Source organism: Leopardus geoffroyi, chromosome B1, assembly GCF_018350155.1.
Source record: "Leopardus geoffroyi isolate Oge1 chromosome B1, O.geoffroyi_Oge1_pat1.0, whole genome shotgun sequence".
Lineage (NCBI taxonomy): Eukaryota > Metazoa > Chordata > Mammalia > Carnivora > Felidae > Leopardus > Leopardus geoffroyi.
The window spans coordinates 85,425,006-85,451,061 of NC_059327.1; the positions used below are offsets into that span (position 1 = coordinate 85,425,006).

A 26,056-nucleotide genomic window follows, 5' to 3' on the forward strand; every position below is an offset into this window, starting at 1 on the left:
AGGATTGGTGGGGTTGAACTGAGGTTGGGTTCCGCAGCCAGTCTAACAGGGCGTCTAAAGTCAAGCGTCTGATGTGACTACTTGGTCAAAGGCAGAGCACGGTGAGATACGAGTCAACAGCCAGACCACATGGAAACCTGCCTGTGGAAGGCATATCTGCAGTCGACAGAGGCAGGGGCAGAAGAGAGGCAAGATCAGACAGACGCTGGGAACTGTGCCCAATGGGTCTGCAGGACCTCAGCAGACTCGTGGGCCTCCAGGACTGACGCTGTCCTAAGGTGCATACATCTGACAGTGCAAACCAGCACAGATGGCCAGGGTGGAGGGCTCATGGCAGGCATTTACCGGGCTCTCTCTGTATATCACAGCCAGTGATAGCTGGTGATGCTAGTAACCTGTTTACAGACAAGGAAGGGCACAGTATATTTTAGAAAATTATCTAATGACTATTTAGAATTTTAAAGTCTCAAATGTTCTTCTTTGAGATGTATTTTTGAGAGAGAGAGAGAGAGAGAGAGAGAGAGCGAGCACAAGCAGGGGAGGGTCAGGGAGAGAGGAAGACACAGAATCCAAAGCAGGCTCCAGGCTCCAAGCTGTCAGCACAGAGCTGGATGCAGGGCTCAAACTCGTGAACCGTGAGATCATGACCTGAGCTGAAGTCGGACGCTTGACTGAGCCATCCAGGCTCCCCTGAAATCAAAAATGTTTTAAAGCTCTCTGGTAAACTATAGAATAACCCATTCCCTAAATATTCCAAATGGGCATTCTTCTTTGCATCTGAAAAAATATTTCCTCCTTTCCAAAGTATGTCTGTGGACATTATTCTTTGGGATTTTTACAGCATTGCCCTGAAATGGGTAAGCATTTGTTGTGGTTTTTGTTGCTGTTGTTCATTCATCTCCATTTCACAGATTAAACAGACTGTCTAAAGTGATCCAACCGGCTAGTGGCAGAGGGAGGGGGGCCCAGGTGTTCTGAGTTCTAGCTCTCGCCATAACGTCATAGTACAGAATCATCAATTGCCTTTGCTTGTGGTTGACTATGACCCCAAATGAGTGAGCCAGGGAAAATGCCCACAGGGAGCTATAATCTGTTCTCTTATGTTTTCACAGAACTGCCTCTCCACTAAGAAATCTGCTTTTCACCCTCTACGTCAGCATTCTGTGAAGGCAGTTTTGGTGTTTAAAGTAAAAGAAAATGAACTTGGGTTTTGTTTTGTTTTGCCTCTCCTTAAATAGTGGGTCTGAAACCTCTCAAACCTACCTCATTCTCAAAGAGATTTTAGTTTTCCTCCTACAGTTCTGGTATCATTGTAGGTGCATTCGTGTCTCCCTTCCTTGTCAGGAGTCAGAATGAGATTCTGAGATACCTTGAGTTACTGGTGACAGAGAATAAAGAAGGAAGACACTATTAAGAAATCACATAAAAGGAAGCTTGGAAATTGAAAGAGATGCCAGGAGGTTGGATCAGTGGAGTCACAAAATCATTCCTTAATTCTGGAATGAGCAGTGCATACGATTTATATATATGGCATATGAATGATTTATAAAACATTGTTTTTCTGCAAGATCGTTAACAATCCCAGGGCAAGAATAAAAGGGGAGGGGATTTAGTCCAGTGTCTTTACAGCCACATCCTGACGGCCTCTGTGTTATGCCCTGCAGTTGTGAGCAGAGAAGTGCCCGTTACATAGGCTACAGGCTAGGATTGTTTAAATGTGGAGATTGCCAGGCGAGGTGACTTATGCTTCTTATTCCCTACCCGAGTGTAGAGACTTGGTCGGAGGCTGTGAGGATGACCTCATCCCATTACATTTCAAGGCAGCTGTGCCCGTGAGAGCCAGGCGGCTGTTCCCTAGCGATAGTCCATTTTCACATCTCATTCATAATTGAAGTGAGTGGGGATAATTTTTGCCCATTATAGGAGGTGGTTACATCAGACCTCCAGTGGCATACCAAAGCTCTCATTATTGCAGCTTAACAAAAGTAACCTAGTCTCCTAGCAAGATCTACGTCACTCTGTGAAGTGCAGGTTCTAGGAGGGAGAAAAATGGAAGATAGTGCTCAAGTCCCAATCCATAAAAGTGAACGGGAGAGATGCTGCTACCTTCTACGTGGAAACAGTGTGCGAAAAGTGTCTGAACTCACCTGGTCAGACTTGACTATAACACAGTACTTACTCTTGGGTTTTCACATCGCTACTTGTCCTCTGCGTCTCCTCTGAAGAGGAGAAAGCAGTTAAATGCAGCTGTCTCCTTTAGTGACATTGCATATTGATGAATTGAGCCCGTTTACATATCTTTTAAATTCCGAAAATTCTGTTATCATCTTTACATTCGTACAGGTGGTTCCAGAAAAGAAATCACTGAACACTGGGAATGGCTTGAGCAGAATCTGCTGCAGACACTCTCCATCTTTGAAAACGAGAATGATATCACCACATTTGTGAGAGGAAAAATACAGGTAGTGGGTTGTCTGTTTTGTTTAGTTTTAACTTTTAATTGGAAATAATTTCAAACTTACGGAAAAGTTGTAAAAATAAGAATTGTGTAAAGCATACCTGTAGACCAACTGCATATTCTCCTGTTGTTAGCATTTTACCCAGCTATATTATCGTTTGAGTGCTCATTTACTTTCTATTTGAGAGGAATTTCCTCCAAATACCTCACTGTGTATTTCTAAGAATGTTCTATTGAATAATAACACTGCAGTTATCACCCACAATAAATTTAACATTAACATCATACCTTAATATTTGGCACATATTCCAATTTTGTTAATTGACCCAATGTACAACATTTTTTTCTTTTCAGTCCAGCACAAGATCTAGTTTAGGAAGCTGTTGAGTTGGTTTTCGTCTGTTGTCTTCTTCAATCTGAACATTTCTATAGCCTTTCTCTGTCTTTTATGACATTCATGATTTTAAGTATAAGTTCTGGTTTTTTTAATGGGATGTTTTTCATTTTAGGTTTTGTCAGATATTTCCTATGATTTGATTCTGATTATGTATTCCCAGGTGGAGCACTTCATAAGTGATCTTATGTGCTTTTAAGAGTATCAGTTCTGGGGACACATGATACCCATCTCCCCTCGGGCGATATAACCCCAGCCAGGTGTTACCTACCCAGTTTCTCCACTGTAGAGTTACTAATTTTGCCTTTTCAAATAATAAACAATTTGAACTTTTCTGTAGGAAAACATTTTAAGGCTACATAAATATCCTATTCCTTATCAAAATTTCCCCATGATTTAGTGAGGAATCATCCCTTGACGATTTTTTTTGTCTGAACCAATCTTTGCTGTGATGTTTTTACAAACTGATAATTTTCCAACTCCAGCATTCTTTATAAGAATGCTATTCTACTATAAGCAAGGGCTCTCTCGTCATTTATTTATCTATTTGTTTTGGTATCGACTCATGGATTCCTGTTTTTCGGTTGTTAATGTTTCATTACTGGGCTTAATTATTTTGGTACCCACACTCTCCCAGGTTTAGCTAGAGGAAACACCTACAGATTGCCTCCTTTGTCCTTGTGACATGTCCCTGTTGCTTTTTTGAGCACTTCTTTACTTCTGCTATAGCAGGATGTCCTAGACTCCTCTGCACTTTCTCCATCCCAGTTCTGGAATCAGCCATTTGTTTCCGTTTGCTTTCAGTTTCAGGCCCTATCTCCTTTCCCGCGTAGTTTAATATTATTTTTTGCATGCAGAAAATTTTAACATACTTCTGAAAGTTTAAATTCCTCAAAATGTTACTCCCTTCTGCAGTCTTGCTATCCTGTTCTCCCCAACCCCTTGCAATTAACCAACCTCATTGTTATCGGGCCTATGCTTCCTGTGTTTCTTTTTGTGAAAAGAGGCTGGTATATGTTTTGTTTTGTTTTTTAATTTCTCTTTAATTCTTACACATAAGCCTTCATGTATATATGCTCCTCTGCATTTGCTCTTTTCAGTCAGTAACTCTTGGGTAACACCTCATATCAGTTCATAGAGAGTACCCACATGTTGTGTGTGATTATTTGTTATTTAAAAAACATTTTAATAGTTTGGTTTTTATGATGAAATATTATTAATTTTTAGATTTACCGAAGAACTGTAAAGATAGGACAGAGAATTCCCATAGACCCTACCGCTCAGCTTCCATTAATATTAATATCTTCTATAACCATAGTATATTTATCAAAACTAAGAAATGAACATTAATGCAATATTGCTAACTAAAGGCTTGATTTGGATTTTACCAGTTTTGCCATTTCATGTCCTTTTTTATTCCATGATCCAATCCAGGTTCCCATGTTGCATTTAGTGCCTAATTCTTTTTAATGGGTGCATATTATGTGTATACGTACTGTAGAGAATTCAACACTCTCTTATGCTTGAACATTTAAGTGGTTTACGATATTTTATAATTATACTTATCTGTCTACATATACACACATACACACAAATATACAGTATATGCAGGAATTATACTTCATGCATATAGTAATAAACATGTATGTATATATGCATGTGTATTTTTGTATTGTAGGGATGTCTTTAAGATAAACTGGTAGAGTAGAAAATGCATGTAGAAAATGCTGAATATTACCAAATGCCCCCTCCCCCCGCTACAGGGATTGTAACCTTTTACATTCCCATTGGCTTGTAGGGGAATGCCTGTTTCGCCACAGGATAATCCACCCACAGGTAGATTATCAAGCTTTTGAGTTTTTGTCAATCTGATGGGAGAAAAATATTTTAGTGTTGTTTTAATTTGTATATACCTCACTTATAAGTGAAGTTGAACATCTCAGGTATTTAATGGCCATTTTTATATAGCTGTAGATTGTCTGCTGGTGTCTTTTGCCTATTTTTCTATGGGACTTTGGTCTTATTTTTCTTTAATTTTTAAAAGTTCTTTTATATAAAAGCCATTAGCCTTTTGTCGGTGATATTTTCTCTGAATTTGTCATTTGTCTTTTGACTTTGCTCATGATAGTTTTTGCCATGGGACGCTTAAATGTTTTATTTAGTCAAGATTAGAAATTCTTTCCAGATTTTTAGTCGTAGTTAGAAAGCCTTTCTTTTTTTTTTTTTTAATTTTTTTTTTTTCAACGTTTATTTATTTTGGGGACAGAGAGAGGCAGAGCATGAACGGGGGAGGGGCAGAGAGAGAGGGAGACACAGAATCGGAAACAGGCTCCAGGCTCTGAGCCATCAGCCCAGAGCCTGACGCGCGGCTCGAACTCACGGACCGCGAGATCGTGACCTGGCTGAAGTCGGACGCTTAACCGACTGCGCCACCCAGGCGCCCCGAAAGCCTTTCTTTATACCCAGATTAAGGAAGAATTCTAGGAAGTGATCTGATAGTTTGCTTCTCATTAAAATTCCACAGGATGGTCAATTTCTGTTTGATTTCTTCTCCTTCACTAAACTTTTACATGAGCAAGTAGTAATTTCATAATCTGAAAAAGAAGTGGAATTTCATTGCTGTTTAGGGTCTAATGTTGTGGAAGGAGAGAACTGAATTTTACCTGGACCACATAAAATTAGAGAGGGCTAAGTAGCACAAAAACACGTACAACTCATCACCCTCTCCCTTTCTCCCTCCCTTTGCCCCTCAAGATGGATATTTATCACTGCTTCAAGACGGCTGATTTCAGTTCATTTCTACTCTGTTGTAATTAAAGAGACTAGGCACGTAATGAAGAGGGTAAAAATGAGAACAAGGAGGACATTGGAAAGGTTCAGTTTGAAGCTGGGAGGAGGTGAGAGCTTCCAAACAAAAAAGGGGTTCCTGAGTAATGGAGAGTTCTGTTACTGATAAAACCCATCTGATTTTATAACTTCTTCATTTCATTTCTGAGTCACGTACTGACCTTCTGGAAAGTAATGTAAATGGAGAGAGTGTGAGTTTCCTCATTTGACCGCGTCCCAGGGGGCAGCGACTGGTGCCGGAAAGGGCGTGAGGCCTCTTTCCCATCCAGAAGGCACTACTGAGGTTCTCCGTTACAATTTCCTAGTCCTCCCTCAGATGGCATGTCTTTGGATGATAGATGCAAATAAAGACCTATAGGAGGAAACTGAAACTTAGAAGTGACAATAGCCAGGAGGAAAACAAAAACAAACGTGAAAAAACAAAAAATAAAACAAGAACCAATTATGTCAAATAGCTGTTCTTCTCACTGTTTTTATTACACCCAAAATGTCACAAATAATTCCCCTGAAACCAATTATGAAGAAGGAATTGCTATTAATGCAATTATGTGTGAAAGAATGTCATTCATGTGCAAATGAATGGTTTAAGCATTCCCAGTTGTCCAGTAATGAAGGGAACCAACAAATTTATTTATTTTGAGATTTAATTAACTTTTATAAATTGTAAATATAATAATTAACTACAGAGGCAGCCATAATCCAAACCCATAGAGTGTATTTCTTTCTAGATTTCTGGAGTGCATTTTATCATAATAGTAGTCTTACCATACTATACAGTTTTGTATCATGTCTTTATTTCCTTGACTGGTATTGTTATACAATTTTTAGTTGTTGTTTTAATAATGGCATATCATCCCACTATTGACTTTACAATTCCTCTCTTTCTAGAAGTCTCCCTAGCTTCTAGGCCAAGGGGAACAGACACAAACAGTAATATAATGCAGTGAACACTTGTGTTCATATAAGGTTTCTTATAGTTTTTCTTTCCTTTGGGATAGATTGCAAAATGTTGGTTACTGAGTTAGTATACACATTTTTAATGGACCTTACTAGAGATTATCAGTGTATTGGAATCCCTGTGTAATTTGCTTACTTTTCAACAATCTGGTTGTTTAAATGGTTTTGCAAAGTTAATAGGTCTTGTTTTAATTTTCTGTCTTTGATTGATTATGAGGTTGGACTTTTTTTTTATGTTTGCTAAGTTAATTTTCCTTTTTGTGAATTCTCTGTCAGTGTCCTTTGCATATTTAAATTTATATTGGACCTCCCAAGTATTTGGATTATATGTGGAGCTGTTGCCTGGAATCAGGGCAACCAATTGTATGTTATGTAGAGCCTGTAGAACATAAAAGAAGGAGAGGGGCGCCTGGGTGGCTCAGTCGGTTGAGCATCCGACTTTGGCTCAGGTCATGATCTCACAGCTCGTGAGTTCAAGCCCTGCGTCAGGCTCTGTGCTGACAGCTCAGAGCCTGGAGCCTGCTTCGGATTCCGTATCTCCCTCTCTCTCTGCCCCTAACCCACTCACATTCTGTCTCTGTCTTTCTCAAAAATAAATAAACGTTTAAAAAAATTTTTTTTAATAAATTAAAAAAATAAAGGAAGGAGATATTCCATCCCTTTGTTCCATCATCCAGTCCACCTGGCTAAAAAATTATAGCAGACTAAGGAGAGGTTCTTCATTCTGGATCCTCTCTTTTCTTAAAGGTGGGGAAGTTGGGAGTTGAACCTTAATAGGGACTATTACCTTTACTCTTGAAATTACTTGGCAAGGCTTGGTCTGTTGACATTAGTGTATTAGGCCCTGGAGTGTTCCAGAGTATTGTTTCTCAATTCAGTAGCCTCATAAATTATCTCATAAATTTAGATGAGCATTCTAAAAGTGTGGTATTTAGTAGATCTTGGATAATGTAGTTTGAATATTTTTCCACTCAAAAAAAGGGTATCATTTGGTTTGTTATACATCACTTCTTTCTAATAGTCTCCTTATTCTGACTTTAGGTCCAAGCTCTGCTAAGTGGTCCAGGAAAGAGCAAGTATTAGCCCACTTGAGGGTCTCCAAGCTTACTCTCAGTCTATTGGCCATCAGGATTGCCTAGGAACCTGACTGCTACTAGTTATTAGTGGGTTCCCATTCACTTTTATTTATTTATTCGTTTATTTCTTCTTATATAAAAATTTTCGATCCCCCTCTAAAGGCACTGATAACTTGAAATGTCACACAGGCTGTAGGTGTATTTGCCAATTGGGAAAGGTTTTTCCATCCTTCTTCTGAACTGGCTACTTCTTCCCACCCAGAGGTTCAGTGCCCTCAAGCCACCTCATGGTTGTCTCAAGTTCCCTAATAGAGCACGCTACCAAAGCCCGCTCACCCCCAAAATAGCTTTAGTTCAAAATGGATCTTCCCTGGTCTCCATCAAAGCCAACCATCTCTATTCTTTCCATGTAGAAGTAGCTTTGAGAAAAGTAGAGCTTGACCTTTGGGATGGCTCTATCATGGTAAGCTAGGAAAAGCAGTAGAACTTGCAAAATCTTTACATCTTCACATTTGGAAAATAAAACTATGGGCTTCATCCTAAGTGAACTTAATAACATGATTAGCACCAACAAACAGATACGCAGATCTATATTGTCATTTCAAAATCTTTTAGTACGCAGATGCTCCTCGGTAACTGGCTTAGAATTTGGGGGTTGCCTTCGAAAATAATTGATCAATTTTAAAGAAAATTCTAGCATTAGAAATTGTTCTCTTCTTTCCTCTCCAATATCTATAGCATACAGAAAAAAGCAGCCCCAGTCGTATTAATACTGGCTGCATGCTTTGTTTTATCCTCGCTTAGGGCATCATTGCAGAGTATAACAAGATCAACGATGTGAAGGAAGATGATGACACGGAGAAGTTTAAAGAAGCCATCGTGAAATTCCACAGGCTGTTTGGGATGCCCGAGGAAGAGAAGCTCGTCAACTATTATTCTTGTAGCTACTGGAAGGGGAAGGTCCCCCGTCAGGGTTGGATGTACCTCAGTATTAACCACCTTTGCTTTTACTCTTTCCTTATGGGAAGGGAAGGTGAGTTGTCTAGAATTTCAGGGGGAAGCTTGGGAGAGTCTGCTGAGGTTCACCCTGAACTCATAAACCACATCAAAGTGCCAAAAATAGGTCTGTAGTTATGACTGGGTCAACACTGTGTTTTAACTATTTAACAAGTGAAGTCAATTATTTTTGTCTAATACTTGTAAACAAAAATGGTTATTAAGTAATGAAGATTCACCAAAGTTATAGTTAATGCAGTTGATGTGAACTTAAATCCATAATGATTATGAACTCAGAATTTATGTGGTTTGAGTTTGTCTCTTAAGCAAACAAAATAGTAATAAATACGGGCATGCAAGCTCAAAGGAAATGAGTGCACCGAGATTGGGGGTTGGGTTGTGAGGCTGAAGGATCCTCAGGGGCTTTGAAGGAGCCAGGTGTTGACCAGCCTTGTTCCCTGTGCTCAGCCAAGCTGGTAATCCGGTGGGTGGACATCACACAGCTTGAGAAGAATGCCACGCTGCTTCTCCCTGATGTGATCAAAGTGAGCACGAGGTCCAGCGAACATTTCTTCTCTGTATTTCTCAACATCAATGAGACTTTCAAGTTAATGGAGCAGCTCGCCAACATAGCCATGAGGCAACTTTTAGACAACGAGGGATTTGAACAAGATAGATCCCTGCCCAAACTGAAAAAGAAGTCTCCTAAAAAAGTGTCGGCTCTAAAACGGTAGGTGACAGAGACAGAGTCTTACAAGCTTTAGAAAAAAGAAACCCTTACATTCTTTTATGAAATTTAACCTTTTCTCAACCACTTCAAGGGTTCTCAAGACTTTCCTGGGTATCGATACAGAACTGAAAGAGACTGTCTGAAGCAGTCACAGTTCAGTGAGTGAGGCAGACAGCCAGCTTTGGCACAAAGTGACGGGAACTCTTCCGGACCTGTGGGCGGTGCGCCATGGGCACACGCACCGGGAGATGGGGCAGGGTGGTGGAAAAGGCCCTCAATGGAGGCTGCTTGGAGTGGACTCTCAGGAGGTAGTAGAAGTTGCCTATGTAGATTTAGTAGGATGGATATTTCAGGCAGAGGGAATAACCTGATGCAGGAATCACAAGGGAAGAGCATAGAGGGAAGTGAGTCCATTAATACCTGGAAAGTGGCAGGTCATGGGATGAGAAGAGGCTGCAGAGAATCCTGGAAGTCTGGATGGGGGAGTGGGGCTAGAGAGAAGGCAAGGAAAAAGTCGGTGCTCTCAAGTGTGAGTGTATGCATGGAATTGTCCTGGACCGAGATGGGGAATGAGAGAGGGAGAGCATGTCTAAGGGATGGGAGAGCTCAGTTTTGATCATGTTGAGTTGCCTGCAGAGCATCACATTGGAGATTGGTCCAGTAACACATATGGAATTGGAAATTGCTGGCATATAGCTGGCAATTGGGACCTGACAAGAGATCACTGCAATTAAGATGCCTGGTGATTTGAAACGTGTTTCAGTGGAGTGGTTGTGGGTGAATGGTGTTACTGTGGTGGATTGAATAGCAGATGGAAGGCAAGGAGCAGGAATTAGGCAAGTATAGACTTGCTTTTTCAAGAAATGCAATGGGAAAGGAGGGGGTTGCTCTGATAGAACGTAAAAGATTTGAATATAGGTTAGCCTGGGATGAGTTTGTGGTGAGGGTAGCTGCAGGGAAGGAGGGAGCACAGAGCTACAGCTGTAAGAAAGCCAGTTATTTTAATAGTGACATCTGAAAGGGCCTGGAAAAAGATGCTTGTGTGTGCAGATGCCTCTCCCTCTGAAATGGAAAGGAAGTAAGAATAGGTGAGGATGGAGGTAATTTGCAAGTAGAAGGGAGGAGGGTATGGGAGGAGGGGAGCTCCTCTTTGCTGTGTGAAGCCAGAAACTCCACCACCCAGAGGTTGAGGCGGCATAGAAGTTTGACAGGAGAGGTTTGAACCACCAACCGACATGATGAGCAGGAAAAAGGAAAAAAGATTGTAGTCAAAGAGGACTGAGGTTGGAAACCCTGGTTGTCGGAGAGATGAGTTGTTCCTGTGTCTCAGGCAATTTTGTTGTCTTTTTAGGACAGAGAGTGATAGCCAGCAGATTCATGAGGCTGGTTTGCATTCTCGTTAGGTCTTTCTTAAAAGGTAAAGCCCAGAAAGTGGCTCTGGATAAATACAAATGGAATAATCTTGTTAGAAATTATTGTATTCCTTTAGAAAAAGAATGGATTTCCTATCCAGGCCTAGTTTTCTTAAGATTCTTGAACATTTATAGATATTGATTGTAAAACGACTACACAAGGGACCTAAATATATCAAAGTAGTTATATTACACTTTTGAGTCATAGGTTGGAGTTAGCTCCAGTAGAAAGCCAAGAAGGTAGGGATACGTCTGGCGAGATCGAGGGGCGGAGAGATGGGCTGGGGAACGTCCACTGACACGTCCTTGAGAAGGAACGGAAACCTTGCTCTTGCGTGAGGTGACACTGTTCCTGCCTTCCAGCGATCTTGATGCCAGGGCAAAGAGTGAGAGATACCGTGCACTTTTCCGACTGCCAAAAGATGAAAAACTAGACGGCCACACAGACTGCACGCTCTGGACTCCATTCAACAAAATGCACATTTTGGGGCAGATGTTTGTGTCCACAAATTACATCTGCTTTACCAGCAAGGAGGAGAACCTGTGTAGCCTCATCATCCCACTCCGTGAGGTAGGTGTCAGCGGGAAAGGGAGCTCTTAGGAGCTGCATTTGTAATACTCTTCCGTGTGAACCAGGAATGTTGTTTTTACCAGCATTTCGTTGGCTTTTAACCATAGGTGAATGCTCATAATTCTTTGCTGGCACCTGCCACACCCTTTTGTGTGTTGTCATTGCCCTCAGTGACCTGTAAGAGCTTTTCTTCCTAGAAAAGGCAGCCTAGAGTTTTAAGATGGAGACTGTACTATTATTATTCAGGTGTGACGAGGCCAGACCCATCAGATGGCTTGTTGGACTCACAGTCCCTCTAGGAGAGGCCATGGGGGCACATTGGGAAGCACACACTTGGTCCGCAGGCAGAGGGAGCCATGAAAATGTGGGCAAGAGCCTTTCCTGTAGGGTGCCTGGGTGGCTCTATCGGTGAAGTGTCCAACTTTGGCTTTAGGTCATGATCTCAAGATTCATGAATTAGAGCCCTACATTGGGGTCTGCACTGACAGTGTGGAGCCTGCTTGGGATTCTCTCTTTCCCTCTCTCTCTCTGCCTTGCCTCCACTCTCAATTTCTCTCTGCCCCTCCCCTGCTCTCACTCTTTCTCTCTCTCTTTCTCTCTCTCTCTGTCAAAATAAATAAACTTAAAAAAAAAAAGCCTTTGCTGTTATTTCCGTGGGAAGAAACAGGCAAGGCAGAGTAAACAGGTTTACTAGTCTAGTCGGAATAATCTCAGCAGGCTGTGGGGCATAGGGGTTGTCCCTAGTTATCTGGTGTCTGGCCCCCCAGTGATGAGGACAGGGATAGTGACCTTGAGTGTGAGAGCTGAATTAAGTAAAGGAGGTGGGTGGGAAGTATGGGCTCTGGATGGTTGGTTTGCACAGGAATGACCTGCTTACAGGTGAGTCTTTTATTATCCCTTGGAGCTTGCTAACTCTGGGAAGATGGTCCTCCCAGGGCTAGCAAGGCCCAGGATGTCAAAGCATCAGATATAGGAATGAAATGTAGTTACTACAACCTGCTCACAGCCTGAGAGCAGCTTGGTCACAAGGAAACAGTCTAGATTGTCTAGATTGTGAATCAGAAAGCCAAGTGTTCACTTCTGATCTGTCAATTGCCCGCAGTAGAATCTCCGCAGTTGCTGGCCACAGAGGCAGATTCCTGAACCCGCCCTACATCCGAATCTCTGCAGGTTTAGGAATCTGTATTTTAATAAAGTCCCAGGCTGGTCCTCATGCACAGTGAAGGCATTGTGCATTCTTACTCTCTACACATTCTTACTGTATCTGGGGAGGAGGTGGGTCCTGTCATGTCTTCACGGAGGTAGATTGTTCTGGTACTTGTATAGAAATCTTGCCAGGAGGTTTGGAGTTAAGAAGGAACTCCATGTTAGGCTGTTGGAGGCTGGAAGTCTTACAGTCTTTTTTTTTTTTTTTTAATTTTTTTTTTTTTTAACGTTTATTTATTTTTGAGACAGAGAGAGACAGAGCATGAACAGGGGAGGGGCAGAGAGAGAGGGAGACACAGAATCTGAAACAGGCTCCAGGCTCTGAGCGGTCAGCACAGAGCCCAATGCGGGGCTCCAACTCACGGACCGTGAGATCATGACCTGAGCCGAAGTCGGACGCTTAACCGACCAAGCCACCCAGGCGCCCCTCTTACAGTCTTAAAGTTGTCCTGGTAACAACTTCAACACGCCCCGTTGCTTTTCTAGAAGTTAAGGTGGTTAGAAGCTTTGATTATATAATTAAGATTCACCCTTTGTTGAGATTCCCTAGAGTAAAGGATTCAAGTTTCCCTCTGCCTTCTTTTCTTAAAAAAAAAAAAAAAAAAATTATGTAAGCAGATTTATTTTCTGGGTTTTTTTTATTTTTTCTCCTTGTTTTAAGAATAATTCATGGGATGCCTGGGTGGCTCAGTCAGTTAAGTGTTTGACTTCGGCTCAAGTCATGATCTCCCGGTCTGTGAGTTCGAGCCCCACATCGGGCTCTGTGCTGACAGCTCAGAACCTGGAGCCTGCTTCGGATTCTGTGTCTCCCTCTCTCTCTGCCCCTCCCATGCTTGCGCTCTCTCTCTCTCTCTCTCTCTCTCTCAAAAACAAATAAAAACAGTAACAAAAAAACAACCAAAAAACATTTTAAAAAAGCATAATTCACTATTATCACAGAAAATTTGTGCAAGTATATACAAAAAGAAAACAAAATTCACCCTTAGTTCCATCCGTCAAAGATAGCCACTGTTAATCTGCTGTACGGCTTCCCAGGCTTTTTCTGTACTTTGCTGTGTATATGTCATTTATATTATTAAGACATAAAACATAGGGCATTTTTGTTTTTTACCTATTTCCCTTAATACTGAGTATATATTAAACTTTTCCCCATATTATTAAATATTCTTTTACAGTGTAATTTTTAACGACTGCATATTATTCTATTAAATGTATATATAAAACTTATTTGCTCAGTTCCCTGTGGTTGGACCCTTGTATTGTTTTCATTGTCTCCCAATCATGTGTATAATTTTCCTTAAAGTATGAATTATAAATTCCTAAAAGCTGAATTGGTGGATCAAAAGGAATGCAAAATGTTAGTCAGTTGTCAAATCTAGTTCTCCTTCTCATAATATGAGCTAACTGGTATTATAACACTTTTTGAGGCCAGGATATGTTGTGGGGGCAATTCTGAGACAGATAATTCAACAAATACTGACACTTGGCCCTGGAATGGATTTCATAACATTTCCCAGTAAATGTACCTTCTTTGCCATAGACTGTCATTAAACTTAATTTTCTTCCTCAAGTACTACCTACAAGCAAGTTACTTGCACCAGCAGGTTCTTTCTTCAAGAAAGAAACCCATTCCAGGATTAAGGATGTGTAGTTGTGAATCTGAGGGAGTCATCACTCTGTTTATCCAGAGGAGGATGCAGTGGAGGAGGTCATAAGCTGCTGTCAATATGTCCGCTCTCCTGTTCACCACCTCCAGCTGGCTCTGTTTACCCTTCAGTGCAATATACAATACAATAGTGAGAGTTCAGGGCACCTGAGAGAATGGGGATTGATATTCTCAGCCCATCTTCTGCTTGCTTGTTTTCCCTAACAGGTGATGGAGCAGAGATACTTCAGTTATATTTCAGGGTACATCGGAGGAGGAGCGACAGTGGGCGTAGCATTGAGGAATAAAGCACGTTGTGGTTGGTGGATGCAACTTTAAAGAACTAGCTCAATGAAACAGCAGTGACCTTCCCCTTAACCTGATGAATCTCCAAGATAGAATAATTATAGACCCCAATCCTGACTAGTGGGAGAAGCAAAGGACTTAATGTAATTTTTACTACCTTTAGGTAACCTTAATGACAGAAAAATGATGGCGTGGGCCCCCTACCCTCCACCCTCTACCACATACATGGGGTCTGTCTGAGCAGACAGAACTGAGTTAAGCTGATCTATGAGCAGCAGTCTCCATGGGAACATTACATCCTGCTTGAAATGGAAACTTTTAGGATTGAATAAACTAGGAATTATTGTTCCATTTGATTTTTTAAAAATAAGCCAAAATATTGACTGAATGTTGTTAATGTATATTTCACATATAGACTTAAGGTAGACCAAATTGACACAGAATCATGGAATCATGTTACTACAGATTTTGAAGCAATTATTGAGGCAGCAAAGCAGGAAGGTAGAGTGAACCAATTAGGTTCCTCATTAGATGGAGATTCCAGATGAAGTCTCCCCTTTTTTAATTATAAATTACCTTGCAAATAGTATATATTAAACATGAAGCTTTGATTAAATTCCAGTCTATTTTATAACCCAATTGGTAAGACAAACGTGTCTCATTAAACTAGAATACTAAAATGTAGCTGTTACCCTTTCCTTTGTCACAAAGCTTATGGGATAGGATTCTACCAGAAATCATTTGTCAGCAAAAAATATTTTGTAGTGCATGTGAGTATTCATATGTTTTATGTGGGAGCTTCCTGGTTGTTTCTGTGTTTATCTAGCTAAAGGTCTTTCCACTTTGACCTCATCAAGATTCACGTGGCTATCTAGGTTTTAGGTATGGAACTTGAACCTTTATTTCCCTTGGCACGTGTCATTTAGTCTGAGACATCTGGTGACCCAAAGAATCAGAAAAAAATTTATGAGAAAAGGAGTTTTTATAGGTCTTTTAAAAATAGGTATTATTGGGGCGCCTGGGTGGTGCAGTCGGTTGAGCGTCCGACTTCAGCCAGGTCACGATCTCGCGGTCCGTGAGTTCGAGCCCCGCGTCGGGCTCTGGGCTGATGGCTCAGAGCCTGGAGCCTGTTTCCGATTCTGTGTCTCCCTCTCTCTCTGCCCCTCCCCCGTTCATGCTCTGTCTCTCTCTGTCCCAAAAATAAATAAACGTTAAAAAAAAAAAGTTAAAAAAAAATAAAAAAAAAAAGGTATTATTTAACATGTTTTAAGTGCCATGGGAAAATCCTTCTCATGGTAAAGAAATTGTTTTTCCCATTTCTGCAGCTTTTTTGCATTAGGAAAAAAAAAACACTTTTATGTGCAACTCCATGTATCTTGGGATTCCTTTAAAATATATAAGTATATATCCAACTATATGTATTTATAAAATCTGAGAGTAGAAGTCAGGTTCTGCAGTTTTCCCTCCCTGGAGTGGTACCCATTTTGCACTTGGGGTGGTGCAGCTTTTCCGGCAACTGCAACAGGTTTCTTAGCCTTGACGGGGGAAAAGATTTTAAAGTTCTGCTTTGGGGAGAATGTATTTAACATGAAAATGTTGATAAAGAAGTTACAGTTGAACCTGTCTAGACTGCTCACAGGTGGAAGTGAAGAGGGGAAGCGAAATTGAACTTTAAGTATTATAGTCAGAGCTGCTGTAAATAAATCATTTATCTAGGGCTCGCTTTGAGATCTTTTTCCCTAATGTGCTAAAGAAAAATAGTTTTTAAAAAAAAATTAATGTTTATTTTTGAGAGAGAGAGCCCGAGTGGGGGTGGGACAGAGAGAGGGGGGGAGACACAGAATCCGAAGCAGGCTCCAGTCTCTGAGCTGTCTGCACAGAGCCTGATGCAGGGCTCAAACCCTCGAGCCATGAGATCATGACGTGAGCCGAAGTCGGATACTTAACTGACTGAGCCACCCAGGTGCCCCAGAAAAAAATTTTTAATATTTACTTTTGAGGGAGAGAGAGCATGCTGCATGTGAGCAAGGAAGGGGCAGAGTGGAGGAGGACAAAGGATCCGAAGCAGGCTCTGTGCTGACAGCAGAGAGCCTGACGCAGGGCTCAAACTCACGAACTGTGAGATCATGACCTGAGCCAAAGTCAGACGCTTAACTGACTGAGCCGCCCAGGTGCCCCTAAAGAAAAATATTTTAATGCATTTATCTTACTTTCCAGGTGAGGGAAATCCTATTATAAGCACCAAATGCATGTCTTCAGTTCAGAGCTAAAACAGATGTCCTTCTTTCCTACTTGTCTCCTGATGTGGTAGATTCATTTCACCACACACATGCGCACACACACACAGAGTCAGCCAGTGCAGGCAGATAGGGTTGCAGTTAAGCTGTTTACATCGTGTCTGTTCAGAATGGAGCCTTTAAAAGTTTCAAGTGGAAAGAGGGGAGGGATGCAAAGCTCTGGAATTCCAATGAGATGTTTGAAAGGTTGGCAGCGTTTTGAAAGCCATCCCAACATTAATCTTGGCAAAAAAGCACCAGTATCACGGGTTGTTTCTGTCTCTTATGGATGATGCAGCAGCTAGAAGTCGGCTCCTTTATGGCTTCGTGAAATTTTAATGAAAATCAAGGAGTTTCTTTGCAACACGTCTTCTAAAGCTTGGCCCTATCGACGCCGTGGGCCAGGCTCTGTTGGGGCCAGCTGCCCTGTGCACTGCAGGGTGTTTAGCGGCATCCCTGACTTCTACCTGTTAGATGCCACTGGTACCCTCCACTGTGGCAACCGGAAATGCTTCTAGATGTTGCCAAATGTCTCCCAGATAACAAAATCACTCCCAGTGTAGAACTGCGGATTTGGAAAGACCAGCAAGACAATTCCAGCTTCTGATAAGAGCTCCAGTTTGATTTGTTATGAGCTATTTTATTTTACTGGAACAGAGTCAAAGACTCTCATTCTGCCTCAATAAAATACAGGTGGTTCCTCCAGAATATGAAGTGTTGTGTTCCTTGTTTCGTGCTGCTCGGAGGCTACTGCTGGGTGATCCCTGGAAAGTAATGCTTTGTTTCATGTTTCATGTTTCTTTTCAGGTGACAATTGTGGAAAAGGCAGACAGCTCCAGCGTACTCCCCAGCCCTTTATCCATCAGCACCAGGAACAGGATGACCTTCCTATTTGCCAATTTGAAAGATAGAGACTTTCTAGTGCAGAGGATCTCTGATTTCCTGCAACAGACGACCTCCAAAATCTACTCGGACAAAGAGTTTGCAGGCAGCTACAACAGTTCAGATGATGAGGTCTGTGGGAGACGCCTGAGGGTATTTGCCTTCGTCCTACTCTGCCCCAGAATGTTCCCTTCCTCATCTGTTCTGTTTGATCTGCAAGCTCTGCAGCTGTGCTAAGATAAGGCTCCTCCCCTGATGCCCAGGGCAGTATCTGAGCAATAACTCATTTGAATCCCATGGAGTCTGTATTTGGGATCCCAGAGCTGGACAGAGCCTTGTAGATCATCTGGTCTAACCTGCCTATTTTATAGTTGAAGAAATCATTGAGTGATGTGTCTTGTTTACACAGCAAGTGGCTCTGGTCCATATAGTGACATTGTCGGGAATGCACAGAGGTCACTAAATAAAGTCTCAAATCTGAAATGCAACATCATGATGATGATTTTATTCTGATAAAAAATACCTATTGTGTCCCTTTTGAATTAGGCCCTGGACCAACATCCAGGGAAATTGACAACTAAAACATAATTGTAAAGATGGTGACCTCACAAGGAACATTCCTGCCCCAGTCTACCCGGTCTGAGCTCATGTGGGCACGAGGAGGCGGTCACTCTGTCAATAAACAGTTGATTCAGCCCCGTCATGCTTTGCCTGCATGCTAATCAGAGGCTAACGGTCAACCAGTTTGTTGCAAAAATGCATCGGAAATTAGATGAAACGTGTTTTCAGCACTGAAGCTCTGTGTTCTGTGACCCACAAACCTGCTAATCCCCGCCAAAATGCTGGCTTGCTGCCTTCCTCCTGCGTCTTCACACAGCAAGAACCATTTTGGGAACCATGATGTAGCTGTTGGTGTCTGTACAGAGGACACTGAAGAAGTAGCTTCTACGTCTGTCCCATTCATTGTCTGTCCCTCTCTGCATCAGCAGGTGTATTCTCGGCCCAGCAGCCTTGTCTCCTCCAGCCCTCAGAGAAGCACGAGCTCCGAGGCCGATGGAGAGCGCCAGTTCAACCTGAACGGCAACAGCGTTCCCACAGCCACGCAGACCCTGATGACCATGTATCGGCGGCGGTCCCCCGAGGAATTCAACCCGAAGTTGGTGGGTGCCTCCTGCCCTTGCCTGAAACTTTTCTATATTAGAGCAATAACATTTAAAAATATTTGTAATCTAAGTAAACTGATAAATATTTCCGTAAAGAAACATTTTCCTAGAAGCACAGCAGATTTTTATCTAAATCTCTCATTCGATTGTAGAACAGCTTCTTCAGAGAAGGAGATGAGTTGTAGAGTTACAGGTGACATTTGTTTTTTATCTCGTCTTGAGTGTTTAAGTCAGCCAACAAATAAGTACGTAATCTCTCAGCCCATGTTTAAAAAACGTCAGCTCACTTTCACTCGGAGGTGTACACATAAAGCCATAAAGACAATTCGCATTCTGCTGACCTGTTTCACGTAAGTGGAATTCTGATTCTGGTCTAGAAAGCTTCGAGGCAGGACCAGAGGCTGTGGTTCAGGTGTCCAATTAGGGAAGGGCTGCAGAGAATCTGAGTTCTTTGTTCTCCTGAGTTCTGTCCAGAACAGAACCACTCCATTCACCAGGGAAGATGTTCTGACCTTCCATCCAACTTCTCCTGTCTGTCCCCGACATGCTTTGGCACGTAGTCATGTTTCATTATCCCTTTCAGGCCAAAGAGTTTTTGAAGGAGCAAGCTTGGAAGATTCACTTTGCCGAGTATGGGCAAGGGATCTGCATGTACCGCACAGAAAAGACCCGGGAGCTGGTGTTGAAGGGCATCCCGGAGAGCATGCGGGGGGACCTCTGGCTGCTACTGTCAGGTATGGACAGGCGTGGGGGGGGCATACTGGCCCCAGGGTGTGCAGGACCTCAGCGCGCCCCTTCTGCCTTCCCTCATGCACCTGGGCTCTTTTCAAATATGCGGTCCTCCAGTTCAGCACTAAATCCCCTTTCCTTTCCAAAGTGTTGAAGTCCCTCGATAAAAACACAGGACGCATATACACCTGTCCAGATAGTGAAGCCCCTATCCCCCAAATCCGCATAACCTCTTCCATCACTTCACTAATGCTATTTAGAAGAAGAGAGATCCTGAAGGGTAAGAGTACGATTCTTTGTGATTTTTGAAGTCCTTGTTCCTTTCCCAGCTGTGTCCACTTCGTTGAAAATGGGTAAGTGTGGCACATGCTCAGAGCCCTCATTAAGGTGGGGAGAGGGAGGAATGAGAAAGCCTCGTGCTTGGTTTCTGCCACCTCCTGCATTTGCTGGTTATCACATGGAGATGTGAAGGGGAGGCCAGAACATGCACTAGAACTGAAGGCCCACCCAGGTCACACTTACACTCCAAGCTGGAGATGCCAGGAAGGGGGTTGTCATGGACCTTTGGATCCCCCTCCAGGCTCCTGCCCAGACACAGCCTTGTGGGGTCAGACCTTTGAGCCCTGCTGGAGACCAGAGTTTCTTCAGCTAGGCCCATCATACCTTCCTCCCAGCCGAAAGCATCTAGAGGTCTGTTCTGTCATGAACATCCAGGGCGTTTTTTTGTTGTCACCAGTCTTTGTAAATCAGGTGCTTTACCTGGTTAGAGGCCTGAAATGTAATTGTTTTAAATAAGCTTATTTGAATATTTGTATATGAAACTAAGATGGTCTGACACAAGTGCCATTATCAAAACTTTTTATTTTAAAAATAACATTAAAATTAGAAGAAAAGTTACCAGACTTAAGGACAGCCTTAAACAAACAAACAAACAGGTTATAGCTCTTTCTAAAAGTAAATACAAATGGTAATCGCCCGTAATGAGATGTATTAACATCTCAGCAGTTGGAGGATAGAATCCTGAAAAATAATTGGCTTTATGTGTTTCATGTAAAACTAGTTTGTTCTGTCCTCGTTCATATGGCTTTTTCATTGTCCTTCAGTAGACCAGCCTTAGCTCCTCATTTAGAAATCCAAATTTGAGGGGCGCCTGGGTAGCTCAGCGGTTAAGCTTCCGACTTTGGCTCAGGTCATGATCTCGCGGTTTGTGGGTTCGAGCCCCACGTCGGGCTCTGTGCTGACAGCTCGGAGACTGAAGCCTGCTTCAGATTCTGTGTCTCTCCATCTCTTGGCCCCTCCCCTGCTCATGCTCTGTGTCTCTCTGTCTCTCAATAATAAATAAATGTTAAAAAAAATTAAAAGGGGAGCACCTGGGTGGCTCAGTCGGTTGAGCGTCCGACTTCAGCTCAGGTCATGATCTCACAGTCCATGAGTTCGAGCCCCACGTCGGGCTCTGTGCTGACAGCTCAGAGCCTGGAGCCTGTTTTAGATTCTGTGTCTCCATCTCTCTCTGAACCTCCCCCGTTCATGCTCTCTCTCTCTCTCTGTCTCAAAAATCAATAAAGGTTAAAAAAAATTTTTTTTTTTTAATTAAAAGAAAAAAAAAGAAATCCAAATTTGAGTCAAATGATCTCTGATTACACAAATCCAGCCCAAGAAGAGCCTTCCTGTCCGGTCTTCTGTCTTCCTTGTGTCTGGCGAACTAGTCACCTCGACAACTTGATTCAGATCGTTGACATTGTAAATAAAAAATTTCTTTTTCATCCTCGTTCAAATCAGAAGTTACTTACAGCCACATTTTGGATGAAAACGAAGCTCAAAGTCAGCACCAAGAAACAGTACATAGTGGTACACAAGCACAGTTGCAGAGACACATCTAGAGTTAGATCCAGTGTTTTCTTTAATGGTGATAGAGGCCCGAGGGTGGAGCGGGCTCCCTGCTGCCTCTGTTGGGTAGACAGCAGCCTCTGTTTCCATCCAGCTCCCTGGAGGTGGGGTGCATGTGAAGCCAGCCCACCCATGGGGAGAGCCCAGCTTCTGGTAGGGGAGCCTTGCCTGGGTGCCGCCCTGCTCCTCGTGACTCTCAGGGCCATTGTACCAGGACCTGGCTCAGTGTACCCAGTGAAGTGAAGTGCAGGCCAGAGGGTAAGATATCTTTGCAAATCTCCCTTGAGAACAAAGCAAAAGCCAGTGTTAAGTTGCTGTCAACCAGACTGCCTTATCCAGGGTAAGCGTGAGTGGGAAGCCTGTCTCCCCGGGTGACTGTCATTGACAAGGCCCAGGCCATCCCAAGGGCTCTAATTTCTAATCAGTGAAATACAGATCAGTCTGTCCTGTGTTGTAGTGTGTGTGTATGTGTGTTTAACATGTGCGTGTGTGTGTGTGTGTGTGTGTGTGTGTGTGTGTGTGTATAGAGAGAGAGAGAGAGAGAGGGAATTTATAATTACCTAAGTTGTATTTAAGTAGATTTTGATTTAGATATTCTCATATAGGGCTTTCTGTCTTTAAGAATCTTAAAATGCAAGGATCTCAAACCAGTGATCCTCAACTCATTTCTCCATCCTCATCCCAACCACCTGGGAAACTCCCACCCATGAGGGTGGCTCACTGCTAGGAATGCCCACCCCACCCACCCCCTGCACTTCTCCAAACCCCTCCACGTGCTGTAGCACCTCCTCCTACTCTTCAGTATGGCTGTTTGGACTCTTCAACGCTTATGCTTCAGCAAGCAGCGTGTGGACTCGTTTTGAGAGACAAAACTTCCCTTTTCAAGTGAAATCTTAAGGAAAACCCCAATAAAGTACCAGCAAAGCTGCTCTGGTTGAGGGAGGGCTGAGACTGGGAGGCTTCGGCTTACTCTTCCCCTAAGTGGCCCCCCAAGATTGTTCTTGGAAGTTCTGTGGAACACAGATTTTTCGCTTGCAAGCCCCTGCCTCGGGAGCTCTTTGAGCCCACGTCTGTGGGACGTCATTGTTATTTCGCAAGTGTCCTTGGAGCGGTGAGGAACGTGAAGGGGTTCAGTTGGGAAGCCATGTCTGCAGACCGAGGGCAGGGCTTGCACTTTTGGACGTTGTATCTGTTGGGTATTTCCTAGGTGCAATCAATGAGAAGGCCACACACCCTGGGTACTATGAAGATCTAGTGGAGAAGTCCATGGGCAAGTATAATCTTGCCACGGAGGAGATCGAGAGGGATTTACACCGCTCCCTTCCAGAACATCCAGCCTTCCAGAATGAGATGGGCATTGCTGCTCTACGGAGAGTCTTAACAGCTTACGCTTTTCGAAATCCTAATATAGGATATTGCCAGGTAAATGACACAGATGGTTTAGTTTTTTTTTTTTTTTAATTGTTTATTAACCAGTAAGTAAGTGAGAAGAAGAAAGAAGAATGGTTAACTTCTAGAACCATCCCTGCACCTAAGTTTCTTGGCCTCAGCACTATAGACATTGTGGACTGGATAATTCTTTGTTTGTGCTTTGTAGGATGTTTAATAACATTCCCGTTTAATAACACATTTAATCACATCCACCCACTAAATGCTAGTAGAACCCCCTAGTTGGGACAACCAGAATGTCTTTAGGCATTGCTGAATACCCCCTGGGGAGCAAAATCTCCCTGAGTTGAGGCCACTCCACTGAGCAGAGGAGCCAGAAGATAAGGATGCCCTTTCTGGTTCCAACACCATGTAGCTGGGTGACCTTGGAAAGTCGCTTCTGATTACTCTCTGAGCCACCCCTCATCCCTCCCTGAGGTAAAAGAGAGCATGCCTGAGCACCAGGCCTGTGATTCTGGATTCTCGGTTCCACAGTGCTCCTACTTTGCATCCTAGGTAATAACATCCTTGAGAATAGAACTCTTTTATGCTATGATTATATTTTAATACACACTAAAATAAATGTCTGATCCTCTATTTAAAAAATGTTGCCCCCATACCAACTAAAATTATCTCTTGTACTAGGACATATACCACAATTTGGAAAGCTCCAAGATTATATGACTTTAGACTTAAAGGCCATATATTCAGAGAGGCCTTCCCTGACCATCCAGCTAAAAGCTAAAGCAAATCTGAGCTTGCTTTGACAGCACATATACTAAAATTGGAGTGATACAGAGAAGATTTGCATGGCCTATCGCATGGATGACACACAAATTTATGAAGCATTCCGTATTTTTGTGGGAGATAGAGGCTTCCAGTTATGGAATGAATAAGCCACAGGAATAAAAGACACAGCGTAAGGAATGTAGTCAGTAAATTGTAATAGCAATGTATCAATGTATCTGTAGGGACAGATGGCAACCACACTTGTGAACATAACATAATGTATAAACCTGTGTCAACGGTACTCCAAAAAGATGTGAAAAGAAATCACAACCAAATACAACGTTTAATATGTTGACAAATACTTCAAACTTGCCCCAAATCCAGAAAGATGGTATAATGTATTTTTTACTAAATGACTGCTTAACACAAAAATACATAAATAGATAAATGCTAAAGTAGGCTTAATTCCTCTACACACACACACACACACACACACACACACACACACACAGTACAGGTCTTCCTATACCGCATTACTTTACCGTTTTGATAGCACTTCATTTAAATATACTCCCAAATTGGTTAATTAATGTTTACATCTTTATTCTGTCTCTCTGACATCAACGTTTAAGCCCTGTGGAACTTGTCACCGCTGTGTCCTCCCCTCCTACCCATCCCCCAATACTTAGTCCAGAGCCTGTTATAAAGCAGACCCTCAGACTTACCTTGACTAAATAAATGCCTAAGGAACCAACCGTGATGTACTAGAATCGTCAGGTTAATTCTCAAGTGAAATTTTAATAATGATTTCACTTGGGAAAATATTAAGACTTACAAGAAAAAGCCTATTAGACCCAAATTCCTTTTTTGGTATGCATGTTGTAGAAGTCTGATGAACGATTACTGGTTTGTAGATCAAAAGATGTACCGGACTTAGTTGGCTTCTACAATTACAAAATTCATATTTATCTTTTGATCTTCCTCTTTTTAATTAAGAGGACTATTAAAATAGTTGAGCCTTGAGTGGTTATGAGCTATGTGCTAATATCTTTTAATAAAGTAGGTTCCTTTGGAGTCTAAATCACTGTTACATATCACTACCATCCTTATCCAGATGGAAATAGTGGGTGAGGACGCCAAATTTGAAAGGTTTTATTGTTCTCAGAGGAGAGCCTCAGGCCATGTGTACTTGGTTATAGAAACCATTATGGAACATTAAAAAGGAAACATTTACCTCATGAATTAAGGATTAAAAACACTGAGTTTTCACAGGTTAACAAGCTTTGTCAAACAGCCTTTGGGCAAAGTTTTTGCATAAGGGCTTGCCTGTGTGCAGGGGCTCAGTCCTTGGTGAATATTAGTGTTCATAAAGACCCTTAACGGTTACCAGATCAAGGACTAAAGGTTTGTACATTTTTTAAGGGTTCTAAATAATATAAGCAAAACAAAACTTTGGAATAATATGTGTGTCTAGCTTGCAGAGACTTTAAATGTTTATTATCTGGCCTTTTGCTGAAAAAGTTTGCTGGCCCTGTGAGACAAACTCAGTAATTTTCTTTAGGTCAACAAGATTTCTTATGCTAACGTGTATGATGTATTTAAAATACATTTGACAACAGCCTTTTTCATGCCTTTAGGCCATGAATATTGTCACATCAGTGCTGCTGCTTTATGCCAAAGAGGAGGAAGCTTTCTGGCTGCTAGTGGCTTTGTGTGAACGCATGCTTCCCGATTACTACAACACCAGAGTTGTTGGTATGTGCGGGATGTAGTTAACATTTTGACCCACGGCTCCCAGCGAAGATGTTTCTAGAGCCAAGATACCGGCTAGAACACCATTTCCAGTCACCATTAGCCAAAAGAATTTTAGACAACTCCAGTTTCCCAAAATGGGAGTGAGAGGGCTTGAAAATATAAGATTGTACACAAAGGAGCCCCGCGGAGCGTAAGAGAATATGCATGTATCACTGTTACAGGAATTATTTTAGAAAACATTTGATGTGGGTGTCACTCTGTGGCATGTGTGAACTGCACCAAACATGTCAACTGTCAATCAACCTGAAAAGATTTGGCAAAAAATGTTTTCATGAAAAGGATGGAATCTGTGGAGAACAGAAATATGCAAAAAAAAAGAAAAAAGATCATATAAAAATGTATGCAAAACTAAGTTGCTGCAGTTTTTTTCAGAACTGGTTTCATGGCAAAGCAAACAATGACTGTAAGCATTTAAACAAATTATTACTGTTACTCCTTATAATCCTCTCACGTGTTAGACATTCCCTTTAGCAGGACAAGCTTTTTGTTGCTAGTGTAGTAAATTGTATGCCTTATGTGCTCTTCATTTCTAAACCTTTTCATACTGAT

At 42.1% G+C, this 26,056-nt stretch overlaps 1 protein-coding gene and 1 non-coding gene across 3 annotated transcripts in view; both read left to right on the top strand.

The window, feature by feature from the left end:
- The window catches only part of TBC1D9 (TBC1 domain family member 9), a 115,671-nt gene that overhangs the window by 60,123 nt on the left and 29,492 nt on the right, over positions 1-26,056 (top strand). Inside the window, exons 3-11 of one of the 2 annotated variants that reach the window (XM_045466981.1) lie at positions 2,344-2,462; positions 8,537-8,765; positions 9,197-9,458; positions 11,234-11,441; positions 17,682-17,888; positions 18,743-18,916; positions 19,503-19,653; positions 22,743-22,957; positions 25,330-25,447. In XM_045466981.1, the coding sequence (XP_045322937.1) occupies positions 2,344-2,462; positions 8,537-8,765; positions 9,197-9,458; positions 11,234-11,441; positions 17,682-17,888; positions 18,743-18,916; positions 19,503-19,653; positions 22,743-22,957; positions 25,330-25,447 (1,683 nt within the window). The remainder of the gene's footprint in view (positions 1-2,343; positions 2,463-8,536; positions 8,766-9,196; positions 9,459-11,233; positions 11,442-17,681; positions 17,889-18,742; positions 18,917-19,502; positions 19,654-22,742; positions 22,958-25,329; positions 25,448-26,056) is intronic. The other variant, XM_045466992.1, reaches the window with a different exon arrangement.
- Positions 23,722-23,823, top strand: LOC123596568. The gene has a single exon (XR_006711743.1). It is a non-coding gene; the product is annotated as a U6 spliceosomal RNA (small nuclear RNA).